Source organism: Notechis scutatus, chromosome 1 (genome assembly GCF_049901735.1).
Source record: "Notechis scutatus isolate UNSWTSFEM ecotype Mainland chromosome 1, rNotScu1.2, whole genome shotgun sequence".
Classification (NCBI taxonomy): domain Eukaryota; kingdom Metazoa; phylum Chordata; class Lepidosauria; order Squamata; family Elapidae; genus Notechis; species Notechis scutatus.
The window spans coordinates 134,332,173-134,346,286 of record NC_142009.1 but is presented as its reverse complement, the minus strand read 5'-3'; the positions used below and the strand labels follow the sequence as shown (position 1 = coordinate 134,346,286).

Sequence of the window (14,114 nt, the reverse complement as noted above, 5' to 3'; positions counted from 1 at the left end):
ACATGAAAAATGAAGCTGGAAGAAGGAAATGGCAAATCACTTCCATATTATACTGCCAAAATAAAAATATATCAGTGTGTCCATTTTAATCACCAGCAGTTGAACTCCACCCAATGAAACCTTTATATTTATTTTTAAGTGAGGTACTACAACCTTTGGACCACAGCCATAACATTTTTCAGGCTGAATGAAAGAAGGGCATTTTTAGGGATGAGATCTGGATTCTTAGAAGTTGGCTTTACTATCTTCGTGCTGTTCATTCTCACTTGATAGGTTTTACTGTCCAGCCAGAGTCCAGAGCTCCACTGCCGGTACTATCTTTCACCTTATTACAATTCTTATAACATATCTATGTCAGGATATGTAATGTTGTTTTATATATATTAAAAAATCTGTTTCAAAACAAGAAAAAGGACAGAACTTCTAGCTATATTTCTGAATAAAAATAATATTGCTGAGCTAGGCTGATATTCATTTAAAATTCTTTATGATCACAAAACCAAGATACTCCTATGGTTGTGGCCAGTCAGTGAACAATGTTTTTGTTAGAAAAATCTGTGGAAGAATGGAGTGATATCCACTCACATGCAACTTGTGTGAACACTTCTTTTCAAACTGATTCTTTGAAATATCCTTTCATTGTTTTCTAGAAAGAAATCATGCTGCGTGCAAAATTCCAAGCATCCAATAATTAAAATATAACATAGATCAACAAGAAAATTCACCTTTATTTCAATCAGCATTTCTTGGCATTAGGCAGATATTAAATAACACTGGAATGCACAAGACTATTAACAGAGATGGACAGCCATAAATTGGTAGGAGGATCATAGTAAATGCTCGTCAAATTATCTCACCTCACTCAAAAGCCTGTTAAAATGTTGTAGCCATTGTGAGTGGCGCTTCACTGTGAAACACGGAAGCAGAATGATTCCTCTTTAGTCTTCATTAAACACAGTAAATGCTGGAACAATGCACAGTAAAAATGGACAAAGTGTTGTAACCAGTAATTAAAACAGTGATATACCCACAAACAGCTAATCATGCAGTGCCTTAAAGGCAACTTGACTATGTATAAATATCATAATCCTTTTCTTAAAAAAATAATAACCATGGACAACTAGAAGAAATGAAGGATGAAGTCTACTTCATATATTAAATATGACCTAAATAAATGTAAAATGTGTGCGTATACACACACACACACACACAAACATACACACACATAACTATGTATGTGTATGTTTTATATGTGCATATCTGTTTCTTTAAAACTGCATGACTCCAGTTTTCTTCCCAATGAGAATTGCTTGCACTACTATGTAAGCGCAAGCAATTTTCCTCACTGAGAAGAAAACTGGAGACATGCCATTTTTTAAAAAACAAAAACAAAACCTGCTTAATTTATTCCACATTTCATAGTGATTTTCTGGGATATAAACTGCCTGTCATTCGCTGATGTCACAGCAGACCAAAATTACATAGAGTATCTTTTCGGAGTTACTAAAGTCATCCATTTCGATTAACCGAGAGGAATACCATTTCCCCCTCTTCTAACTTGCATGTAAACACACCCTTTGGTTACACTCAATGTGTACAGGGAGTCCTAACAATAATGTGCAGTGAAAAACAGAACTGGGATATTGGAAAGAAAAGTCATATCACAGCTGATGAGAAGAGTGAGGTTCTTTTTTTTTTTTTCACTTGGATACAGAGACAATCCAGCCACGGAGTTTCATCCACTAACCAATGAGGAATGGTTGAAGGCATCCATTACGAGCAAAGCTTGAACAAGCCAGTAATTTTCTTTGCAAACTGTCCAGAGTTTCATTAAAACTGACTTGCACTACTTGGATCACACTGTAACAACCGCACAATCGAGGGATCACTCTTGGCACCTTTTATAAACTCTTCAAGAGATAGTTTACCTTGAAAGGAAGAGAGAGAGAGAGACAGAAATTATACATCTGATCTGCCACATAAAACAATATAAAGAGCAGCCTGTTCATTTCCAGCTGGTGTAAAAAGAACTGCGGATGAGATTTGATAGACTGCCAAAAAGATATCCACCCTTGTACCAAAGAACCAAAAATGCTGTTTGGGGGCGGGGGGAGGTTAGCTGAGGAAACTCTGATATAATGTAGACTTCCGAAATACAATCAGAATAAGAACCAGATGAAATTGTCATATCCTGTTAAAATTCCAAAGCTCTCAAGAAAAATGTAAAACCCTGAATGAAAATGACATGAAAACAAGCATAACCTCACTGTTGATCTGTTGCTTCCTTTAGCTGACATCTTGCTGAAGGGCAGACTTGAAAAATGGCAGGCGGCTGAATCTCAGGCAGACAGATTTTTGAACCCAATACAATTTCCTCCCTGAGCTAGATAAAAACATTACAAACCTATGAGGCCAAATATTTGAAATTAAGTGAACATTACAATCTAAGTTAAGTACGTTGGTTTGTGGACTTGTTTATTTCAGCATACAGTATTGTTCCTCATAAAATACTAGCCATGTGTGGGACAAATGGCTTCCATTGCTATTAAATCAGGGCAGAATTCTATATTATGAAAAATACGAGAATGCCATTAGAAGAAAAATATTTTTCAATCTTCACTCATTCTCAGGCAACACGTAGAATGCATTTTCTTTTGACGTGTTATGTTATGAGTTTATTGATCAAGATTCTGAATTACTGGTTCAAAGTCCTTGGCTCCCATTGGAAAGGCAGACAATGGTTAATGGCAACAAGCCCCTACCTTCTCTGTGAAATATTCTGCCCTAAACAGGGGTGGGATTCTACCAGTTCGCACCTATTCGCTAGAACTGGTTGTTAACATTCTAAGCAGTTCGGAGAACCAGTTGTTAGAAGAAATTACTGGCCTAATCCTGTAAGGAAGGCAGGAAAGAAACATTCTGGTGTTGCTTACAGAAACTGCCTCTCCGTTAACCCTTATTACATTCTTGGCAGGACTAGACTTCCTGCCTCAGGAACTTTTCTGGAATTTCCCCCCCCTCCTTTGCTGGTACTTTGCTTGTGTGGAGTGACCATTGAAAAAAGTGACTTATGACCATTTTCACACTTACGACTGTTGCAGCATTCCCACAGTCACGATAGGCCAGGTGAGGAGATGCGTGCCTCAATGTGAGTGATATTGAGTTGGCCACATCCAGCCAATAACATGACCACCAAGCCATGTCCACCCAGTCACATGACCACCAAGCCATGCCCTCCACCTAAGCCACGCCCACAGAACCTGTTAAAAAATTTGAATCCCACCCCTGGTCCTAAGGTATTATTCTTCCTCATTTGCTCATTTCTTAGATGAGCAGAGAGAAAGGAACAGAAGAATGTGATATATTTCTAAGATAATTTGGACAAGCACAATAAGCTTTTATAAATACAGTTTATTTTTAGGAGACCATCTCTGCTTGAACAAATTATCTAGGCCCGGAAAGAGTAACAATGGAAGGATGCAAGGTAGCTCTCAAGTTACAACCCATTTTTACAAACTTTCTTGTAGTGATCATTAAATGAATCACAGAGATAGTTAAGCAAGCAGTATGGTTATTAAGCATTGGTGTGCTATAGTTAACCATTGGTTTGCAATAGGCATAGTTTTGCCAAAAACCAAAAGCAAAACTGTCGTAAATCACGGTCACATGACCACGGAACTCTACAAATGCAGCCTGGTTGCCAAGTGTCCAAAGCAGGGTCCCATGATTGGAGAGGGAGGGTGGGGTGACCATCGGAACTTCAGATATGGATCCTAACTACTCCTAGGTAGGCCCATCAGAATTTCAAATGGTAGCTAAGCAACTGCTTGTAAGGACTACCTGTACTATGTTCTGGGCTTCTATATTTTTCTGTCATATTACTAAAAAACAATAATTTTCAGTGGTCACATTGACTTTAATAGATTGTGCATATTTATCCTTTAAGTTCTCTCACAACTGAGTTAATTAGTAATAGGCAAACTATTTGATGCTTATCTCGAATGCATTTGTGCAACATATTTGTCTCAAAAGAGATTGTAGTTGTAAAATATGCATGCTCACAAAACCACCCAAAGAACACAAATATCAATCATCGACTAGTTGACACTTCTGCTTCCAGGGCAATCATCTCTCACCTTTAGGAGGGAGCAACAGCTAAGCATAAGTTTTTAATGAAAACCAGTTCCTCAGTAAATGACATTTGTATCATTATTTCTTGACAGGGAATCAAAAGCCATCCTATATCGTTGCTGCGGTACAGATGGATCACTTCAGTCAGAACTAAGATCCCCCACTAGTGCTAAGGTATTCTTCTCCCCAAGATGACTATGTCTAGTCTTGGAAGAAAGGTAAGAAACGTATGGTGATGGGATGTCTTTGAATAGGCTGCATTTTCCTTGATTCAGCTCAGATTAATTTGAGGAAAACTTAACGATGGCTGATCAAGTTAACACCCTATGCTCTAAATCAGGGGTCTCCAAACTTGACAACTTTAGGACTTGTGGACTTCAACTTCCAGAATTCTTCAGCGAGCAAAGCTGGCTGAGGAATTCTGGGAGTTGAAGTCCACAAGTCCTAAAGTTGCCAAGTTTGGAGACCCCTGCTCTAAATAGTACTATGAATATATATTAAACCCTTCAGGAATTAGGGTACTCTGATAAACCTCTCTTGTGAAGAATACCAATGCTCATATGTTTAGATCTTTTGACATATTTTGACCTCCACCCATCTTGCAGGTATCTAATACTTATTTAACTGTAGTAGTGATGTGCTCATGTCAAGAGTCACAAGGAAGATAAGCTACTGCATACTAAGGCAGGGAATCTGCAGCCTTGCCAACAACTTCCAGTCTCTTTCATCATTTGTTAGATGGACTAAGATTAGTTGGATTGAGTATTGAAGTTGAGACTTGAAAGTGACATAACCTTACCTTTGTTTCAGAAGGTATTGGACAACAATGGCAATAGGTTGCTTCAAAGAACTCATTTATGGTTATATTTTGAGATATTAGTATCTTTTGAATCATCATTGGCTGAGGAACTAGTGCCCCCAAACCCCCACCATACCAGTTCATAGTAGGGTACTTCTTTTTAACATATTTCGATGCAAATAGACCAATGTCCTGCTACCAGGCAATACCGAGAAAACATTTCTACTTTGACCCACTACTAAAAAAACTGCAGGAACCTATTTCAACACTAATGACCCCATTAAGTAGCCACTGCACTACAAAGAACCTCAGCTTTCCTTTTTCTTCTCTCCTAACCTTGATGGATTAAAGGTTCTGAAGCAAGATACTGCTTCCAAAAGCAACCTCTACAGTATTTTCCTGTTGCAAAATACAGTAGATAAAAGGAAAAATGCTTTCTTTGTTTTTAGTGATCTAGCTGGAGGAACAGAGATAACAGTGGCCAATCTGAAGTAACATGGTAAACTACAATTGCTCTTTGAAATTCTAATGGACTTCATTCAAAATTCGTACAAATTAACTTATCTTTCCTATTTGTGGAGTTAAAAAACCTGCAGCTAGAATGAGCTGTACAAATTATAATAAATGTCGTACTTTTCAATAATTTATTTCTGTTGCAAATTATAATAAATGTCGTACTTTTCAATAATTTATTTCTGTTGGAAAACACTTCTCTGCAAAGTTTTATATGGCTTGGCAGAGACTGTCAGTGGAAGAGAAAAACAGAATGTAAGAGAAAAAAAAGTTAATCTCAGGAAAATAAGTGTGCACAGAGACGTGTTTATAAACAAGTGGTCTGATTTTAGGACCAGAGACTTTAGAATTTTTTTTAAAAATGGACAGGTAAGACTCTGTTGGACCTTTTTAAAAATGCAACGATTTCTCCCTTTTTTGATTCTAGATTAAACAGTTTTAAACAGATGTCCACTACCATTACCCCTATCTTTGGTAAGCACATCACAAAAGTTTATTGCAGAAACCTACCATCATTATTGGTATCCATCTGTCTGAAGATTTTATCTGTTCGTTTCTCTGGAGTTGATTCATCCTCTGGCATTTTCATGACTGAAGACACCATTTTATAGATTGCCTTCATAGGGATAGCAATATATATAGGAAAACAGGTTAAAATACTTTTTTGGAATTCCAAACTTAAAAAACAAAATAAAACCAAACTGAGAGGCCATTCATTACAGTGAAATATATTAAAACATACAAAAGAAGTACTAAAGGAACCCTCAAAAAGTTCTGCATTTAAAAAAGTTCCTATGCTATGATTTGTATGTAATATATTCCCATATTCTGCATGTATTGATTTATATATGAAGTATTTACTTATTAAATAGAACAGATGCACACACTTCATTGGTATTCTGTAAACAAATTCATTTCTGTTTTTCAAGCAGCTTTCATGTCCTTTTTTTCCATAGCTGAGTTGCCATTCCATTCTGTTGGGAGATTAAACTAATCACCAATGTTTCCTTTCCCTACAGTTATTCTTCCTGCACTGTAGTGTTTTTCACATCCTTTCACATCCTGTTTTTCCCGAGATCCGTTCTTGATACCAATAACAATCTATCCCATCTTCAGATTCCTCATAACCCTTAATTCTAATGTAAACTGGAGGTGGAGCTGGAAAGCAGGATTAAACACGTCATAAGTTTGGAGTTCCCACAAGAGACCAAAGTCCAGCCCCCTCATAAGTTTCATTGACACTTATCTAGTGCCAATTTGCTGCGACTGTTAGTAGATCAGATTCTTGTATATAGGTAGCATTAAAATAAACTTGAAGATTTTGAAGTTAATTCCTGTTCCTGACTACTTGCACCTGATATAAACTATCACCAAAGGCAGTCAAATCATTTGCACTTTTCTGTTTTCCTCCTTTGCTACAACTATCCCCGAAGAGGCTTATGCTTCAACCATGTATTTAAACAAGATTCCGCCATCCTCATTCATTCTTGGGTTGCTAAATGTCTCTTATCACTTTTTCTGTCTTCATGCCATCTAAAATAATGTTTGCCCCTCTGGACTGCATTCATTCAAAACATTATACTATTTTCTCCAAAGTTCATCCTTTCTTTTTCTATTAACATTCACTGATGTATAACATGACATGTCACTGAACTATGAATTCTTCTTTTCTACATACCTATAATAGCCTAGAAGACACCAATTCATATTTCAACCCTTTCATTCACAATTAAATCTACAACTTCACTCTAGGTTTTCATCAACGTCATTCTATAAGACCAATTCTATTACATTCTTTTCTTTCCTTTCCTTTCAGACACACAATGTATCTGTTTTTCCTTTACTTTATTTGTAAATTCATGCTCTTTATCATTTCTTACATCCAAGTCACAACATTCCATATGCCATGAATTTGACTAGATGGACCCACTGGGATTAAGCTCTGCCAGAAATCATGGCTTTGTTCAATCAACATTTTCATTTAAAATTTGCAATATATAAATGTAGGACTAAGTTATCAGCCTTCATTGTACATATGTTACATGCAGTATTTCCAGATAATGGTAAGAACAGAACCAAAAAGTGTTGGTGCATAAATACCAGAATACTGTTCATCTAAAGTCAGTGTTAACCCAAGTACACTCATACCTCTGTGTATAAAATAGGATCTTTAATCTGATGACTACTTTACAAGTCATCATACTGTTGCTTGCATCTCATTTACTTGGAGGTACGGAGAGTCCTTGACTTACAACCACTCATTTAGTAACCAAAGTTACAACGGGATTGAAAAAAGTGAGGCAGGACCATTTTTCACACTTAAAATTATTGCAGTATCCCCATGGTCACATGATCAAAATTCAGATGCTTGGCAACTGGCATGTATTTAGAACAGTTGCAGTGTCCCAGGGTTATGGGATCACTTTTTGCGATATTCTGACAAGCAAAGTCAATGGGGAAGCCAGATTCCCTTAACAACCATGTCATTTGCTTAACACCTGCAATGATTCATTTAACAATTGTGGCAGGAAAGGACATAAAACAGGGTCAAAATTCACTTCACAACTGTCTTGTTTAGAAACAGAAATGTTGGGCTCAATTGTGGCCGTAAGCTGAGGACTATCTGTATAAGCATATACTGATACACATCGAATGAATGCTAAGAACTTCAGCTGAAATATCCTCCAAGATCAAGATTATGGATAGCAGTCTTCCCAAAATTGGTGCTTTCTAGGTCTACTGGAGATCATTTACAGCCAGCATGGCCCATATATCTCAAGTGCACCAGGCTGAAAATGCTGCAGCACTTGCATTTCAAGTTAAATAGCTGAAAGAATTGGATTGCACTAGATCAGCAGTCATCAACCAGTGGGCCGTGGCCCACTGGTGGGCCATGAGAAAATTTTGGTGGGCTGCAGAGAAATCTCACTCCCGGAGCACCCCTCCCCCAAAGCAATTATCCAGGCTGCGCAGAAACACAAGGCTGCGCTGCCCACATGGCCCGCGGGAACCCTCCCCGCCCACTCACTCCTTACCCGGAAAACTTGCCTGCTAAATTGCTATTTTTCCTTTTTCCGACCATCAGGTGTTCTGCTGTGCCGGGAGATTTAGATTAACTAGGAAGCAGGAAATGGTTGGATTGCTTGTTTTCTAGCTAAGCACAGCCGAACCTCCCTTAGGACTGAAGGTTCTATTATTCAGTGCAGACTCACGGCAAGCAAATTTGAGAGACTGAGCTAGCCGATGGCAGATAGATAGATCAATGAATGATTCTGAGCAACTCAATCCGCCTGCCTGCTTTGCCTGATTTTGGGTAAAAGTTGTTCTTTTTTTTATAAAAAATTCAATGTTTATATAAATATTTATAATATTTACATACAAGCCATGCCCAGCCAGTCAAATGACCACCAAGCCACACCCACAAATTAGGCCATGCCCACAGAACCGGTTAGTGGTCCCTGGGATTTATAATTATGAGTTTGGTGGTCCCTGAGGTTCAAAAGGTTGGCGACCCCTGCACTAGATCATCTTAACATTTAATTTAATGCTTTAACATTATTTTTTAAAAACTTACCTGCACTATTTCAAGCATTTCAGCACGGCTAATGTAACCATTGCCATCAAGATCATACATGCTAAATGCCCATTTCAGCTTCTGTTCAAGTTTTCCTCGAGATGTAACACTTAGCGCAATTATAAATTCCCGGAAGTCTATTGTCCCATCACCATTGGTATCAAAAGTGCGGAACACATGTTCTGCAAATTTTGAGGCATCTCCGTATGGGAAGAAATTCGCATATATCTTTTTGAATTCATCAACAGTCAAATGGCCAGTCGGGCAATCTTTTAGGAAGCCTTTGTACCACTCTTGAAGCTCATGGTCTGTGAATTCAGTGTTCTCTCGGAGGTCCTGGAGCACCTCAGGTCTCAATTTACTGTTCTGTTTCCCCATTTCTGTTCTTGGTTCTTATCTAAGAGCTGAAAACGAGACAAAAAATTAGTTCATTCTTCTCACAGCTGAAACTCAAAATGTAGCTCTATTAAGCATGTACACACAGCAGGAGGGATGAAATAGGTAGGTTCCTTATAATATTCTGCATTTCCAACCCTGATGCTTATTTTAAATAAATTGAACGGATAAATTATTTCCTCAGAAGGAATACTGTACATTTCTTTCCCCATTTTCCTTGAAATGCATTGCTGTACAGAAGGTCATTACAGCATACGAGGGGGGAAAAGAAGGTGATACGGACTACCATGTAAGTACATTCTTGCTTTTTTAGTATACAACTTGTTGTTTGTTTTCATTATTTTGGAAAAGTCGCCTTCCACCAAATAATAGCACCCTTCCACCGCAAAGGGATTCTTGACCTAGTAGGAGTTTTCAGCAATGAAGAGAAGAGGCAATTTTTGCAAATGCCCTGCAGCCTCTTTGGCATTGCCCAATCATTAAGAGAAATCTCCCTTCGGAAAGCAACAATATCAGAAAACCTTCTGCAAACACAAATTGCAAAATCCATTCCCACCTCTTAGTGAAACAACTAGAAAGGCCATTCTGCTGCCTCTCCCTTGCCAAACCCTCTGCACACATTATCCTCATGATTACAACCCTTTTGAACAGTAATTCTTCATTTCTCTTCCTAAATGTAGCCTTTGCCTGTGCCAAAAAAAAAAAAAAAAGTGAAAAAGAGGCTAAGTGGAATTTGTACATGCTTATTTTAATTAATTCTCATATTTCTCTCTACATAATATATTTAGAAAAATTTATTGCAGCTCTGCGGCCAAATATTTTCCTCATTTATCACTGTTTTATATAAGCATAATGTTCTGGAAGCTTTATTTCATTAGAATGTTTTTCTTGGACACAAGGCCTGAGACTGACAATATACTGTGTTCCCCAGCTATTTCCAGGACCAAAATGCATACAGTGGCTATCTTCTTCTCCATTTTATGCAACAAATTCTTCCTTAGTGTTTCAGTTCATTATATTAAAATATTTATCAAATATTTTCCATTGTTCTCTATTCCACTTTAGATAATATATCCACTCTTTTAGCCAAATACTTTAGAAATGCTTAGAAAGTTGTTTCAAGAATTCCAAAACAAGTACCCAAGCTTCAAGAAAAACAGGAAATAAAAGGAAATCTGAAAAAGCCACCAAAAGGCCACCCCTCATTTTTTATTTTATTTATTTTATTTATTTATTTGTCAAGCAAGTATTAGATAACAGGTATAAGTATAAACATGGTTATGAATATATGAAATGGATACGAATAAAAAAGAAACAATAGGACAGGGATGGTAGGCACATTGGTGCGCTTATGCACCAACTCCCGGTGCTCACTATTTCAAGCAGTTTTTCTTGGAAGATGCATTCATGAACCTAAAAAGCGATTTGAGTAACTAAATATAGGTTTCAAAACATCACAATATTCCCACTATTAGGAAAATATAATAAAACAGCTTGAAGAGTGAGCAGATGAGCCTAGACTGTTAGAACTTATTAAAGATTCCTGCAGTATTTGTGTGCATGCATGTACACACACATACACACACACGCACACACACACACACACATATAGTAATGGAACCTGTCCATCAGAGACATAACTTGTGATAACTGCAAACTGGGTCACCCACGTGACCAATCTGATTATAACTATTTTTGTGAGGCTGTTAAGCAAACCAACAGCTCACCATGGCTCAGTTTGCCAAGATCCAGAAGTAAATGCCAGTTTTTGGCAAAGTTATCATAAGTCACAGCCACATGAATGTGGGATAGCGCAAACATTTATATACGTGGCCTGGTTGACAAGTGCCCAAAGTCCACTCGTGTGACCATGTGGGGGGGGCACAACTGGAACTTTGAACCCAGATGATAAGTAACTGCAGGGAAGTCCTTCATAACTTCAAGTGCTCCCTAAGCATCTAGTCATAAGTCGAGGACTACCTGTACTTTGGTTTTTGCCATGTGGCAATTCCCCCAAAGTCTGACCAAGCCATCTGCTATAGGTTCTGTTGCTGGAGCAAGATATTCTGACATGATGTGTTTGAGGATGGGAGGAAAATGGGCCAATTGGAAAACAACGGCCTTCCCAGAGTTCCTCTTGCCACATTTCTGAAATAAGGCCAGCAAAGGGACAGTGGCTTTCTTTTGCTGCTGCTGGGGGAGTAAGGAACAAAGAAGGGGAAGGAAGATTCTTCTGGGCTGCTTGCCTCTCTGCCCCATCCTGGCCAAGCACAGGGAAAACGAAAACAACAGGAAAGGTGGAATTTCTGCGCTTGGCCAGCATTGTGGGAGAGAAGCAGGTAGGTAGGAAGAAGAACGAGGCAGTAAGACAAGCAAGGTAAACAGTGGTAAATTCATCAGGATGAAAAGAAGATCAGGCTGTGCAGGGTAACCTTGTGGAAGGTATTTCCTAAAGTCAACATTCCCAATCCTGCAAACATTTTTTTGACTCGCTAGAGAAGTTCTGGTTTGACAGCCAAAGAAGAATAGGCCACTGAAAGTTCATGGCAATTAGGTCTAGGAAAATTCCCCACAGCCAACTTGTCAAGGGACAATTCACAGCAGCCAACTCATCACAGAACAATTTACTACGGGACAAAACTTACATAATATCGAAGAAATGGTGGAATAGAATCATTAAAGAAAGAATAAAAGAAAAGGAGGGACAAAATGAAATGAGAATGACCGAAAGTAAAATAATTTTTTAAAAATTAAATAAAATTGCTGAATTGTCTCACAGCGAGTTGGTCATGGCAAGTTGGCTGCAGATAATTGTGCCATGGCGAGCTGGCCATGGCGAATTGGCAGTGGTAACTTGGCCACAGAAAGTTGGCCATGGCGAGTTGTCCCATTCTGTATAGAGGAAAGGGACAAGTAGAACCCTGCAGGTCCCCAACTTCCTTCAGATCCCTTCTCTGTGTGACACAGTGCCTATTCCTTGTTCTAATGGAAAATATCATTTTCCAGTGGGATCACTTTGATTCAGTTTGGGCATGTGTATATGGAAATGGCCTTGGGAGAGGAGGAAGAGCCCCAGACTAGTCAATGTTCAGCTGAGAGGCAATTAAGTCTGCAGCAGCAGCGTGGGTGAGGCAGTCTCAGAAGGGACCTTCCCTAGTTTCTTGGATTGTAAAGGCAAGGGGGGGGAAAGATATACTTTTAGACTTGCAAGATTCTGTTAATGTAACCTCATAACAAACTCAGAGCTAGTACTCTGTGCTTCTTATCTGGACTATCTGACACTGTTGACATCATGTCTCCGTGGCAGATTGGCACCAAGATGGAGGCTCTGTTGTGAGGATGCGTCCACAACAAACAATAAGTAGGTCACGTCAACATCACAGCAAGGTGGCAGATGCCCTCACACAGAAATATTATGCTCATATCAACCCAGATATCCTGTAGCAATAGCGATGGTGACAAAAATCATAGCACTGACATGTGCGTACATGCTATTCCATTCTGGATGTCAACCAAGGGATTACTTACTAATCGACTCCTCTTGCAACAAGTTTGGCAGATGCATAGTATGGGCGTGGAAGCCACAATTATGACACAACTGGATCTTCCCAGTGATTCAGTGATGCAAAGGGAGGGAGAGCCTTTGCAGAAGGATAATCAGCCATGGCATGCCACTGTTCTGGCCCCTGAATCCAGCAATCAGAAGTAGCAAAATTACACCATTCCTTAAATACAAATCACTCTTCATTTTTCTAAGTCTTGCTGAGAAGATATTAAATTTTGCCAATGTGTGCTATCCAGTCTGACACTGAAATCAGTGGAGAAGCGGCCTTGAGGCGGTGGCGGCGGGGAGTGAGGGGTTGCTAGTCCTTCTACAATGTCAGAGAACCCAGCAACTAGAGGTAGTAGCAACACATTCTATCCTGTTTGTAAGGGTTTGGTTATTTTTCAGTAGCATGCCAAATCTGGTATCCTAGAAAAAGTAAAAGGAGTAAGAGCAGAGGTGGGTATTCAGCAGGTTCTAATCAGTTCTGGAGAACCGGTAGCAGAAGTTTTGAATAGTTTGGAGAACCGGCAAACACCCCCTCTGACTGGAGATTTTGCAGTATCCTTCCCCTGCCACGCCCACCAAGCCACGCCCACAGAACCGGTAGTAAAAAAATTTGAATCCCATCACTGAGTAAGAGCGTACTTCTTCAGCAAGTTTTCATTTATTTTTATTTTTTAAGTTGGAGCAGATACCTGCTGGGTAGGTTTAGCAAATTAAAACATTTTGCTGGGCAGTTTGGTGGTCCCAGGGCTGTCTTTTCTAATCTCTGCTATATCTGGTTTAAAAGAAATAAGATGGAATATTGTGATTGTCGTGAACCCTTGAAAGCATCCAGCTGAAACTTGTCAGAGTTAATGTCCCCTAAAGGTTCAATCCCCCTGCTGTTTTTGTCCACTTATATATGTAGCTGTGTAGCTGTGACCTCTGTTTTTATGCTTTCTCATTACAATTTATCAGTGAACCTTTTTTTTTTCAAATTGACTCTCAAGCTTGTATTAATTCAGATTGACATTTCTGACTCTCAAATCCTTAATTCAAATTGAATTGGAGCGGATTCCATTCAATACTGTTCTAAAAAGTATCTGGAGGGGAAAAAACCCTAAGAGTTTCTGATTCCAAATGCAGAGGACAATCTCAGAACCATCCAATCA

At 38.8% G+C, this 14,114-nt stretch overlaps 1 protein-coding gene across 12 annotated transcripts in view; it reads right to left on the bottom strand.

Annotated features, from left to right (window-relative positions):
• Nucleotides 1–710: 710 nt before the first annotated feature.
• HPCAL1 (hippocalcin like 1) overlaps nt 711–14,114 on the bottom strand; it is a 94,553-nt gene continuing 81,149 nt past the window's right edge. For 9 of the 12 annotated variants that reach the window (XM_087946412.1, XM_087946437.1, XM_087946424.1 and 6 more), the window contains 3 exons: nt 9,018–9,421; nt 5,954–6,059; nt 711–1,928 (listed from right to left, as the gene is read on the bottom strand). In XM_087946412.1, the coding sequence (XP_087802538.1) occupies nt 1,831–1,928; nt 5,954–6,059; nt 9,018–9,395 (582 nt within the window). In that variant the 5' untranslated portion in view covers nt 9,396–9,421 and the 3' untranslated portion in view covers nt 711–1,830. Of the gene's footprint in view, nt 1,929–5,953; nt 6,060–9,017; nt 9,422–9,969; nt 10,096–14,114 lie in introns of those variants that run through there. The other 3 variants (XM_087946460.1, XM_087946469.1, XM_087946453.1) reach the window with 2 other exon arrangements.